General features: G+C 36.6%; 1 protein-coding gene across 1 annotated transcript in view; it reads right to left on the reverse strand.

The window, feature by feature from the left end:
- Positions 1-1,155: 1,155 nt before the first annotated feature.
- LOC306869953 (ADP-ribosylation factor-like protein 15) overlaps positions 1,156-14,337 on the reverse strand; it is a 127,127-nt gene continuing 113,945 nt past the window's right edge. The window contains exon 5 of the mRNA XM_079416925.1: positions 1,156-2,658. Within this exon, the coding sequence (XP_079273051.1) occupies positions 2,506-2,658 (153 nt within the window). The 3' untranslated portion in view covers positions 1,156-2,505. The remainder of the gene's footprint in view (positions 2,659-14,337) is intronic.

The following is a 14,337-nucleotide window of genomic DNA, read 5'->3' on the forward strand; positions in this document are numbered from 1 at the left end:
ATTATAAAAGACATCCCATGTGGGAGGGTTTTAAGAGCGCTTGGTGGTGTAAAAAGCAAGACTGAAGCCAAAAACAAAATGGAACAAAACAAAAAAGCTGGGATGTGTTTGTCTCGGTACCTGCACGGTGTCCCGGCGTGCATCTAATTACATTGCTGACATTCAGATAATGTCACTCCAAGTGGAGGAATGGGGCATTTAATAAGTTCCTGACCTTAGGGCCTGTGCAATCGGCCTCTTCGGAGGAGAGACGGGCCCATTCTAACAGGCCAAACTGGTTTTCTGCAGCGTTTCTGCTTTGAGGGTGGGCTCCATTAGCGTGACCAAAGGGAAGCAGAGCGCCCGAGAAAGACAGGGCAAAGGGCTTTCTCTTAGAGCGGCTAGACAAGAGCAGCAGACTAGAGAGGAGCGTCAGCCGCAGACAGAGGAAGAGCAGATCAAAGAATCGCAGGGGCAACCTGCGTGACAGACATTGTATTAAAGCAACGTGGGTAGTTTGAAAAGAAGGGAAGAAAAAAATAAACCTGGCTGGATCAGGAACCCTGTCTGAGAAACGTTAACTTCCCTTTTTTATCTACATCAGACCGCGAGCGCATGAAATTTGGGTTCGAGATAGAGATTAGATGGGGAAGCAATGATATGATGGGCACTTTGATTATTTTACTGGGTTGCTTTGATTTTGCCAGACGAAGGTGGAACTATTGAGAAACTATTGGCATGAAAACAGCAGCATATCAGATGTATTTTACGCTTACGTGCCCTTGTCTGAAATTAATAATTCAAATGAATAATTTTCATATTTACAATAAGATTCAATTGTGAGGTGGTAGTACAAATGGATGTTATAGCTATGATCAACACTTAATACATTTATTAATAAGGTCACACATCATTTTAAGGTCCAATTCTCGCTATTAACAAACCATTAACTACGACATTTCCCTCAAACTCCTAATTTGCTGCTTATTAATAGTTAGTAAGGTAGTTATGAAGTTTAGGATTAAGGATGTAGAATATGTACTAATAAACAGCTAACATGTTAATAATAGGCATGCTAATAAGCAACTAGTTAATAGTGAGAAGTGGTCCCTATTCTAAAGTGTTACCATTAATAAATTATTATATAATATTAGTTTATAATAATATAATACAATGAAGGTTAATATTTGCCATGTTTAATTTCCACACATACAAAAACATTTTTAACATTTCACAATTTTTAACAATTAACAAGTTAATTTATTACAAACATACATTCCAAATATTATCTGTATAAATTAACATTCACCTAAATTAATAAATGCTGTAAAAACTATCCAATATGTAGTTTGTGATACCTAATGCATTGACTAATATTAGTGAATTAAACCGTATAGTATAGGCATCTGCTAAATGCATAAAATGTAACTGCAGTAAAGCGCTACCCTGAGGACTTACAAAGGTTCACATGAAACATCTAAATAAAGGCAGTACAAATATGTTGTTTTTTTGTTGTTGCAAAAAATAAGACATCGAGTGGCAATTGGCGGGCAAAACATGAACAACCTAGTTAACACTATAAACACAGAAACACAGCATGTGTGAGTCCTAAACTACTCGGAGACTCCCGTGAGACAAAATAACACAGAGGTGCGCAGTCAGGAATCTAAATTTGTGGAGAGGAATTTGGATAATATCAGCAGGAAGCAGCGGGTGAGGTCGCAGAGCGTGGCTGGGCGAGGAGTGAGCTGGTAGACGGGGAGGGGTCTCCACAGACAGTTGGAGGGCTTAAGCCTGGCGGACAGGGACTTGTCAAATGCAGCTGTTGCCGACACTGATTGATAGAGTTTGTATTACAGCTCAAACCTGAAAACAGCTTGGCCAGTGCCAAGTAAATGGTGTGTGTCGTCTTTTCAAATAACATAATTAACAACATCATCTGGAGATAGAAATCTGACAAAAAGAAACGCAAGTACCCATAACCAGTATTAAGAAACTCAACATATAGTCTTGAAAAACATTCTCTTGTAACATTCTCTTAAAAGGAAGAAAGAATAATGAGTGCAATGGACTATAGATTTTCTGAATAAAATAAAACAAAACAAAAAACAATATAATATAATCATTTTCAATAAAGACGCTTATTTAGATTTTGAGCCATTATAAGAAATATGGATTAGTTATATGCATGTACAATATATTATTTACAGAAATTCCACACTCACAGCACATGACAAGCAACTTATAAACAACAAATAGATTATCAAATAGCTTATTGCATTTAGAAATAATGATAAAAATCTGATCTCTTTAAAGGACTTTCGTTCACCTGCTACTAAATCAGCATATGTGAGGCCTTTGACCTGAGGGTAACAAAAATGTCAGTCAGCTCATCAAAACATGTGGCAATTTGCACCTATGTCTCCAGTGGGTTATAAAACAATGACAAAGTTGCCAAAAAAAATAAAAAAATCCTTCAAGCAAACAACACTTCAAACCCACTTTCCACTTTGAAGTTTGATTGAATCATATCCTGCTAGGTAGCGCCTCCTCCTCTTCCAAAAGGCAGATGAGTTGACTGAAACTTTCCTTCATGGTCTCCATGTTGTTCGTTGTGCTGCCTGCAAGAATCCATTGCTTCCCTCGGGCCAGCGGCTGCAATCCCAAGTACTTCTGAATCTGAAAAAGAAAAAAAAAGAGAAAGAAAATAAATATTTATTCAATTTTGACCCTCTATTCAATATGTATTTACTTATTCAATATTTATTCCATTATGAGGCTTTATAAAAATACAGAGACAATTTTGGTTGGTCTTTCAAAAAAAAATTTTTTTTTATTATTTTGTAGATGTCATTAAAGCGGCCTTGGGAAAACCTCTGGTAACACTTTAGAATAGGGAACACTTATTCACTATTAACTACGACTTTTCCTTCAATAAATTCACAATTTGCTGCTTATTAATAGTAAGTTAGTTGTTAAGTTTAGGTATTGGGTAGGATTAGGGATGTAGAATAATGCATTAATATGTGCTTAATTTCTACTCATAAATGGCTAATATTCTAGTTATATGCATGCTAATAAGCAACTAGTTAAGGGACCCTAAAATGAAGTGTTATCAAAATTCTTTATAAAGAAAAAACAGACAATGTAATAACTGAAATTCTGTTCAATCAAATTTTTGTTTCTGAGACCCCAAACAGAACATGAGGGATATTTTACCATAACAATAAGACTTTCTATTTTCTCTAAACAAATCCTCTGAAAAAATCCATGACCTGTTTTTATACATTTCCAAGAGCAATAAAGTTTAGTATCTGCTTATTAGGTCAAAACGTTCCTTACAGAACAGCAGAGATGTGTTAGTGTCCAGGCACTGTAATGTGAGGTTCATGTGCAGCAGGGAAACTATGCAGATTTAGTTAACAAGTACTTGACGTACTGAAAATTGTTAGTAACAACTGATTAAGAGGATCATATGTCAAAGCTTTGTGCTCTGTGCTTGATTATACTTTTATGTCAGCACTTCATTATAGCACGAGCAGATCAGAACCATCTGTTAAATTTGACCTATTCAAGGAATATCATACTGCTTCTGCTCAAAAGACACAACATGACTAACTCTAAGTCATAGCAGGGAATAGTGTCAGTTTTGTAGGAGTCATTTGTAATAATAAAAATCACATTTATAGAAGGAAAACGTTTGATGTACCTTATATCATCTTGTATCACACTACAATCCATCAAACTTTTTAAGGTCATTGAACAATACCTAGCATATCAAAGCCCACTAAAGGAGATACAGCTTTTTCACATTTGGCTCCAAAACTCTGGAATGGCTATCCTGATAATGCACAGGGCTAAAACACACTTTATCAGGTTATATCTAGATTAAAGACATCTCTTCAGCCGAACTGTCACATATTTCATCTCATAGCCTAGCATGTCAGCTTTCTACCGCAAGATGTCCATCCTAAAGTTACTAGAGACTTTACAAGCACCAGTTTACAAGCACCTAGAGTTGACTGCAGATGATGCCAACAACGAATGGACTTTCAAGATCCTTATATCACAATCATTATCATAATCATAAGCTGTATTTACTGCCTTGTTGCATTGCCAGACCTTGGGAAAATATTATGAGAACCACAATAGTATGTTTAGTTAACATCCTTCACATTGCACACAGTCATTTCCACGCTCACCACCATTTTATCAAGCCATTCAATCATCAAATCATCTTTGAGGAAAAAAAAAATCAATAATGTATTTAAATTTAAAGACAACACCAGCTTTTTGCTTAGTTTGGAGTGACAAATCATATCCGCATACTTTCAAAATAGGTCAAAATAGTAAGATTAAATAGATCAAACTAGTATACTAGTGCTGTCAAACGATTAATCGCAAAATATATTTTAAAATGTAAGTTATTCTATGATGGCGAAGATTTTGTGAAAGCCATGATGCATTTCTTTTTAGGATTCTTTGATGAATAGAAAGTGTAAAAGAAATAATATAATATAAAATAATTTTTTTGAAGTAGAAACGTTTTGTATCACTATAAATTAGTGCTATCAAACGATTAATGTTTAATGTTTATATAATATGTGTGTGTACTGTGTATATTTATTATGTATGTATAAATACACACATAGGGTCTATATATTTTTTTATTCAATATTTTTATATTCTTGTATTTTATATTATACATACATATTTTTAATATATAAACATAACATTTCTTAAATATATACATGCATATATATATATATATATATATATATAAAATTATACACAGTACACACACATATTATATAAACATTAAACATTAATCGTTTGATAGCACTAATTTATAGTGATACAAAACGTTTCTACTTCAAAACAATTATTTTATATTATATTATTTCTTTTACACTTTCTATTCATCAAAGAATCCTAAAAAGAAATGCATCATGGCTTTCACAAAATCTTCGCCATCATAGAATAACTTACATTTTAAAATATATTTAAATGTTAGTTATTTTAAATTGCAATAATATTTCATAATATTAATGTTTTTCCTATTTTTGTTTAAATAACTGTAGCCTTGGTGAGCACAAGAGACTTCTTCCAAAAGCATTTTTTTTAATCCTACTGACTCTAAACTTCTGAATGGAAGCGTATATTTAAGTTCCTTTTTTTAAGATAAGGAGATATGAGACATAGTGAAACCACGATATCCATAGACATTTAGTGTCGATATAGACAGATAGTCACCTATTACCTTCCTCAAAACAAAAGAGATGCAGCATCAGATGTCCCTAACCAAATTAGATAACCTGCAAAGTGTTGGTAGATAAACGCACAAGGAAATAGAGTTCACGGGGCAGATAAAGTTAGACCAGAGGATATGTTGCTACAACAAACAGATGCAACTATGTCTATAGTTTCGCAATCTGAAAGCATGATGGACACTCGCTGATAACAGACAGAAAGACCTGAAAAATCAAATCAAACTGTTCTGTGTGGTAAGTCTTTTGTCCAAAGTACTGTAACTGAATCCTCCTCAAAAAGAATCACATACGAAGCACTTATTTTTGCAGTGCAGGCATCTAACTGTGCCATGTTGGGATTTATTAGTGTCTGCTGTTTACCAGTCCGTCTGTCTGCGGCAGGCCCCCTTCTGGAGAACACAAGGCCTGCACTGAATCTGTCAGGTCACGTAAATGAGGAGAACAAGAGCGCAATAATTTCTTTCTCATAAATAAATAAAACTAACGCTTTACTCACGTTAGTTTGAAGTTGCATGACAATGTGGACATGGTAAGCCTCACACCATGGTGGCAGATGGCTGTTGGGATGACCACTGGGTCATACAGTCAAGCCTTCAGGTCACTGGGACCAATGAGTGGACTAGCTGAACAGAGAGAGTAGCTTACAGTTTTGAAAAGTTGCTGTGTTGTCTAGTTCCAGAAATTTCCCTTAAAGTCACTATGGACAGAATGGGAGAACAAAAACAGGAGGAAAACAACACTGTACTTCGTTCAAGCATGACTCATATCATTTGAATGTAGTAAAGCCATTTTAAATATTAATGTGTTTTGTCCTTATGTAAAGTAGATTTTATGACAGTTAGAACCGATAACCGTTTCTATCTACCTGGATAATAAACGTTCAGTTTTCAAGGCACCCCCCATATTTTCAAACAATGCTTTTACAAGTCAACATTCAAAGTTTGTTTTTCCAGTTAAAAGAAAATTCATATGAATTTCTTTAAATTTCAGTTGATTTTATTTGTGCACTTTCCTTTGAATTGGAGTTCTGCATCCTTTTTGTTACATTCATTAGTTTTTAATTCAATTAGTTGGGTTGTTGGATGAAATGTAGTTGCAATAAACGTGTTAAAGGATTAGTTCACTTTTAAAAAAACTTTTTCTGATAATTTACTCACCCCCATGTCATCCAAGATGTCCATGTCTTTCTTTCTTCAGTCGAAAAGAAATTAAGGTTTTTGATGAAAACATTTCTCCATAAAATGGACTTCATTGGGACCCAAACGGTTCAAGGTCCAAATGACAGTTTCAGTGCAGCTTCAAAGGGCTTTAAACGATACCAGACGATGAATAAGGGTCTTATCTAGCGAAACGATCGGTCATTTCAAAAATAAATAAAAAAGTTTAAGTTTTATAAGCACAAATGCTTGCCTTGCTCTGTTCTGTGATGCGCGTTCATGACGTCACGTAATACGCAATGACGTTGAAAAGGTCACGGTTGACTTAGGCGGAAGTACCGAGTCAGTGTTTACAAATGTGCGGAAGGAGGACCATATACACATATTCAAATGTCTTTGTGTCAGTTTATCGTTTAAAATGCCCATTTGTGCGTATCCTGGGTGTTTTAATATTAAAAAACCTACTGACTCTGTACTTCCGCCTACCTCAACCGTGACCTTTTCCACGTAATTGCGTATTATGTGACGTCACGAACGCGCATCACAGAACGGAGCAAGGCGAGCATTTGTGCCTATAAAACTTAAACTTTTTTATTTATTTTTTAAATGACCGATCGTTTTGCTAGATAAGACCCTTATTCATCGTCTGGTATCGTTTAAAGCCCTTTGAAGCTGCACTGAAACTGTCATTTGGACCTTGAACCGTTTGGGTCCCAATGAAGTCCATTTTATGGAGAAATGTTTTCATCAAAAACCTTAATTTCTTTTCGACTGAAGAAAGAAAGACATGGACATCTTGGATGACATGGGGGTGAGTAAATTATCAGAAAAAGTTTTTTAAAAGTGAACTAATCCTTTAAGAATCCGTACAGCAGCGGAGGACTATTATATTGCTGCACGGAACTGCAGAAGAATTGACGATGACACGTTCGATCTTCGGCTGACCAATCAGCAGATAGAAGCATTTAATTCCAGCCTAAGTGAAGAAATCAAATATTCAAGCTGTTTATGCTAATACATAAATTGACAGGCAGGTAGGAAAGCCAATTAAGACACTCGGCTTCCACAGAATATATAAATACAGACAAATACATTTAGACCACTTAACTTAATTATTGCTATCGGGATGTGAAGAGACTTTCAACCAGCATAACAAAAAGTGTTTCTGAAGACAATCACCTATTGCACCTTTAAAATGACCAATTTTGCATTCTGAACAATACAACTCTGTTACATAAGTAGGTAATGCTTTATTTTAATTGTCCCTTTTGAACATTCTGTTGACAATAAGTAACACTGCACCTACATGCTCTCAACTAACTCTCAGAGTATTAGTACTCTTTGTCCCTCTCTTTATTAGACTTTGTCTTTGTAAGTCAACTTATTCTCTCTAACCCTATTAGTCTACTAATAATCTACTAATACTCTAATGACAGTTAGTAGATATGTAGGTGCAACATTACTTAGTCAACATGTGTTAAAGGGACCATCAAAATAAAACACAACACAATCAGAATATAAGAAAGAATTATGTAAGAAAAACATTGATATAATCAACGTGACTTGTTTTCAGCAAGCTTATACAACAAAATGTTAATTTGTTACGTGTGCGAGGGTGGGTGGTAACTTTAAGACCTTTCCACTTTTGACTGATGATTGCACAGGGGGCTGAGTGTGTCTTGCTAATTTTAGGCCAGCAGAGATTACCATTACATCTGATGATCTCAAGAGAAGAGCTACGAGAATCAATGGGTGTTGGAACAGGTGTTACATCAGAAAAACACAAATAGGGAACGGTCACTCCTCCAAAGAAAAACAATGACAGTGTATCAGTGTGAATTACTAAGCTGAAAACAGCAAACGCACAAATGTGGGCTATAAGGCATTAACTTTTATCAACCGTTTACACAAGCTAGAACTTTGTGACCCGTCTATATGATGAGAGGAGACAATCTGCAGCCACATGGATGACTAAAGAGGGCCAGACATGGCATGAGCTGAATGGGGTGTCTGGCCTGCACAAATAGGCCAGTGGCCAGAAGCCGAACTGTAATTCCTCTTGTTGCTCTCTAGCCAGCGTGAGCTGCAATGGATCCAGTCCTGCTCTGGAGTTCTCACCATTATTTATGTGATTCACAGTCAACTGCAGATATGAATGTCTTTTCATTTCCATTCTTGAGGTTGGGGCTTTACCAAGGCAATTCAGGTGACAAGTCATTCTCTTGGGTGTGATGGATAAATTCCATGTGGGTTTGGAAACCGCAAAACTCTCTGGTTACTTGCCCAAGTAAACAGCCACTAGACCATTTCATAGCACCAGTCAGAGTTAAATGAACATAAATGGGCTCACATGTTGAGCTGTGTTTATATAGCACCACACGGTACTGTAGATCTGAATAAAACGACTAGGGCTGCAAAACTGCCAGAGGGAAAAAAATATCTGCTGAAACTCATGCCTTATTCGTTTGACAAATTAAAATGTATAATCTATGTTTGCAAACATCTAAAAAAAATTGTCTGGCTTCTCATGTTCAATTGCAGTATTCGTTAAGCTTGTGTGGTCAAATGAGCTCAGACAGTGTATTTGACTTCTTGTTAGAAAATAAAGCTGTTTTCGAGACAGCATGGATGTAGCATATATGTTTTTATGTTATTACCATTATGTATGGACATTTTGCCAGATATGAGCTTAGCAGTTGTAACTGACGAAGTCGATTTGGATAAAAGCATCTGTCAAACACAAATGCAAAAATGAGAGAAAAAAATAAAGAAATTGCAATTGCTGAAAGTTTTTGAACTGATCTATTTCTTGTGTGCTCAAAATGATTCATGAACATGAGTATTTGTGCTGCGTCGCTGTGGTTAGACAGCACTCAACAACTGTTACATTAGACAGAAAGTCCCAATTGAAGAACGTCACTGGGGCTCACCTTGGGCATATAAGGGCGTGCTCAGATATCAGAAAAAGCCAATTACTCTGGGTGACAAGTTTCCCCCTGAAGATATCAGTCAGCTGTGGAGAACACACTTGAAACAAATGTCTAGATATCACCAGATGCACTTACCATGAAATTGAGCTGGTCTCACTTGTTTTTTCAATGTCTTAAGAGCCTGCAGTTATATGCTTTGCAAGGCACAAGGCTTTCAAAGAGGCCCCATAAAATATCACTTACAGACAATATCTAATGCTTTGGACACATTTAAAAAGAAACAAATACCACAAACTTGGAGATGGGTTGTAGACTGTGAAAGTATAATCTTTAAAGAGCTATTCTGAAACAAAGAGATCAACTTGTTTAATGGACTTACATAAACAAACAGGTTCAAAGAGATTTCATCAGTTATTAGTAGCATGTGAAGCATGGAAAGGTGAACATGTAAAGACAACATTTAAAGCCTGGAATAAACTACACAATTTTTGCCCCGATTTTACAATCTGAACAAGTCGACGCTAGTTGAGGAAAGTTAGAGCCAGTCTGCAGATTACAGCTGACAGATTCCACAGAAAATCGCGTAGTGTATGATGGTCACAGACTCTGATTTTTTAGCTTAAGACTGATTCCATCCAGGCGGAGGATATCAAATATGTTTGATATTTTCAGCTGATTTTAGAACACATATTGCTTTCATTTGTTGTGCGTCTCCTAGCACCAAGGCGCATGTTTCTGCGTGAATTTGTTGTGATCGGAACAACTTTAAAGTCTGGTAGTGTATGATCCTCGGTCGTGTAGTGTATGATGCCCAGTTTTCCTTTGCCACTATTTACAAAGTCGGTAAGTGTATGATGCCTAGTGTTTTAAAAATCTGTTAATATTTTAAAAGTCGTGTAGTGTATTCCAGCCTTTAGCTAGAAGTTTACACAAACAGCCCCCTTTCTACACTCTACATTGTCTGTGGGTGTAAGTAATATGGTCTCCACTAACATCCTGCTTTCCTGAAACAGCTACATAAACATACTTTCTCAGGAGTATTGCTAATGTTAAAGATCCACTGAAGTGCCTTGAAACACGCAGCGTTGTGTTGATGTAATTTAAACTGAAAAAGGACAGGGACGTATTGAACAGACCCGCCAACAGCATTTCGTTTATATCACTGCTTGGGTCAGAGCTGTTGAGCTCGGTAAAGCCGCATTTGACAGCTTATGATAGCCACAGTCTAATAGATTTCCCTTTTAGGGTAATCAATATGAAACGGTTACCAAAGAGAAACAATGATTATAATTATGCTGAGGTGGTGTAGTTATTTCATTGAGTTGATTCAAATTGTATCATTTAGCTATGTTGGTGCATACAGTGCCGCACCGGTGTCATCTCTTCTACTCGTTAGTGCTGTTTGCCATTTCTCCTCCTAATCGCATCTATATGACTATAAAATATAGTATTCTGTGTAGAATTCAAATGGGTCTGTTATGTTTTGTGGTCTGCACTGATTCACGTATAAATCACACTAAATCCAAATTGACGGAAGTTAGAGACTGCAAGTTTTGAATACTTGTATCTTCTAAAATAAAATTTTAATCAGTGTTTTGGAGTACACTAGCTTATAGATTAACTTAACGCTAACATATACTGAAAAACAAAAATGAAACTTTTTTTTTTTTTTTTACAAAAATCTAAATATTAATAAAAACTATAACAGTATTGCAATAATCACAAGGAAACACTGGAGCCAATCAAGTGAATGGGAATCAAGTGGATATACATATAAAACCTTTATTTGACAAATAACTTGAACGTTAAATAAAGTGATGAATACATGTTCTAAATCTTTGATATTGTCATTGTCAACTCAATAAATGTCCTGTGACCTCATGGTATAGTAAAGTGTCCATTAGTGTTGGGCAATATGCTCAATTTTCATATCGTCCTATCGTCAGCCTGTGAGATCATCGATAAACGTTATTATCGTGCTAATTTATTTAATTATATATTTACTTGGTGTCATTGCAGGAAAGTGAACCAACTCCAGCGTAAGGCTAAAAGCAGCCTAATGTTTTAATATGACTGAATTTGTATTTAACATAACAAATTAATAGAAATGTTGCAAGTTACTAATAATGCTTACATTTTCTCAGTTATTCAAAAAGCAACTACAGAAAACAAGAAAAGAAAATAATCTTACAAGCCTGATAATAGTAACAACAATAATAATAATAATCATCTTGTTTTCAAAGGCATCAGCCATAGGCAATATCTCTGATTATTGTTGATACACGATACTACCGTCTATCGTCACAACCCTAGTGTCCATCAGATGCAAACTTCAAAATCCTAGTGGATGTAGCAGGTTATCTGGATATTTGTTGCCAACTGTTTAATTAATACTTATTTAGGCATACTATTCATTTGACAAACTTTTTGCATACTATTTGAAGTAAGAAGGCATATTTGACATATTCTGACACTGGGAATTAATTGTTTGTGGTTAGTAAAAAAAGACAGTTTTGTTCTATGAAATACTGTGTGGAACCAGGACCCAGAGTGTGGCAGTGAGCAGTGGAGAAAGACGGAGTGAAGTGCGAGTCCCTATAAGTTTGCTTGGATGCTTAGGTAGGTCCCAAAATCCCAGTGAGGAGAGTGAGAAGACCCAGCCAAGATCAATAACCCTGACGCTTCACTGGAACACTGCCAAGGTCTTGCTGGGCAACAAATGAAGACTTTAAGCGGCGCTGTACCATTCTGACTGGAGATTTACTGTCTTGTACCGCTCAGATGGGAGAGCAGCTCCCCAAAAAGCGCAGCCCAGTGGAAGAGTTCAAAGCAGACCGATTCTCCCCTCACTCTCTTCTAAAAGCCAACTGACCAGTGCCAGATCAGAGGTGTCCTCTGGAGGATCATAAATCCAGACGGCACAGGGACACTTATCGTGGTCCTTTCCAAGGCTTCAGAACAATGCTATTGCACTTAAGGCCCAGGGACTGTGATAATGTACTTTCCATATAAGCTGAGACTACAAATGCATATAAAAGATGTCTCAGATATATTCCCACTTGGACAGAGAAGAGCTTGACCTTTCTTTCTTTATTTTTACAACCCTTTATGTTTGTATTGATCTTTTTTTCCTTTATTTTCACTGGGATTGAATGATTACCAAAGCCAGCAGCTGTTGTTTTAGTGAACTACCAGATTTCACTAGCTCTAAAAATATAGGGGAGACCACCATAATGAGGTATGTGAAATGTATGGGTTCAAGTTCAAGTTTATTTGTATAGCGCTTTTTACGATACAAATCGTTGCAAAGCAGCTCTACAGGAAGTTAAGTTTCCACAATATATTTATATATTGCAGAACCTTAATATATTTAATTTATGGCAAAATTGGGTAATTCTGTATGTTGTCTGAGCTTTGGCATCCTCTGAGGGGTTGGCATCATCTTTTCTCAGGTGTTCGGTCATCTCAGATCATTTAAGGTTTGGATCCAGACTGAAGCTTCTGTAATTATTAGCGTAATTGACATAATTAGCGTAGCTGCTGTTCCAGTTAAGCAAAAATGATTTGTTCAACCCAAGCTAAAGAATAAAAATATGTAGGTGGGGTGGGGGGGGGGGGGGGGGGGGGTGGAGTCCAGCACTCTCTCCACCCTCAATACCACGACTGAGGTGCCCTTGAGCAAGGCACCGAACCCCCAACTGCTCCCCGGGCGCCGCAGCATAAATGGCTGCCCACTGCTCCGGGTGTGTGTTCACGGTGTGTGTGTGTGTGTTCACTGCTGTGTGTGTGCACTCTGGATGGGTTAAATGCAGAGCACGAATTCCGAGTATGGGTCACCATACTTGGCAGTATGTCACTTCACTTCACTTCAAATAATGTACATTTGATCAGATATAACTGCAGTACAAGATTATAAGATGCATTATGTGAATGCTTGGCTAAAGAGATGTGTCTTTAATCTAGATTTAAACAGAGAAAGTGTATCTGAACACCGGATGTTATCAGGAAGGCTATTCCAGAGTTTGGGAGCCAAATGTGAAACTCTACCTCCTTTAGTGGACTTTGCAATCCTAGGTACTACCAAAAGTCCAGAGTTTTGCGACCTTAGGGAGCGGGTTGGATTGTAGCGTGGTAGAAGACAAGTTAGGTACGCAGGAGCTAAACCATTTAGGGCCTTATAGGCAAGTAATAATATTTTGTAAATGATACGGAACTTAATAGGAAGCCAGTGCAGAGACTGTAAAATTGGGGTAATATGATCATATTTTCTTGACCTGGTAAGAACTCTAGCCGCTGCATTTTGGACTATCTGTAGCTTGTTTATTGAAGATGCAGGACAACCACATAGCAGTGCATTACAATAGTCCAGTCTAGAGGTCATGAATGCATGAACTAGCTTTTCTGCATCAGAAACAGGTAGCATGTTTCGAAGCTTGGCAATGTTTCTAAGATGGAAGAATGCAGTTTTTGTAACATGGGAAATATGATTTTCAAAGTTGCTGTCTAATATAACACCCAGATTTTTGACTTTAGAGGACGTGACAGTGCATCAGTCTAGTTGCAAATTGTAATCCAAGAGATTTTGTGTACTGTTTTTTGGTCCAATAAGTAATATCTATGTCTTTTCTGAATTTAATAGGAGGAAATGATTGGTCATCCAATCTTTTACATTTTTTACACAATCTATTAGCTTAGATAGTTTAGAAGTTTCATCTGGTCTTGTTGAGATATATAGTTGAGTATCATCAACATAACAATGAAAACTAATCCCGTATTTTCTAATAATATTACCAAGGGGCAACATGTATATTGAAAATAGCAGAGGACCTAGGACAGATCCTTGTGGTACTCCATACTTTACTGGTGATAACTGAGATGACTCCCCATTTAAATGAACAAAGTGGTAGCGATCGGACAGATAGGATCTAAACCATCTTAAAGCCTGCCCTTGAATACCAGTATAGTTTTGTAATCGATCTATGAGTATGTCATGGTCTATAG

Source organism: Barbus barbus, assembly GCF_936440315.1.
Source record: "Barbus barbus genome assembly, chromosome: 5".
Lineage (NCBI taxonomy): Eukaryota > Metazoa > Chordata > Actinopteri > Cypriniformes > Cyprinidae > Barbus > Barbus barbus.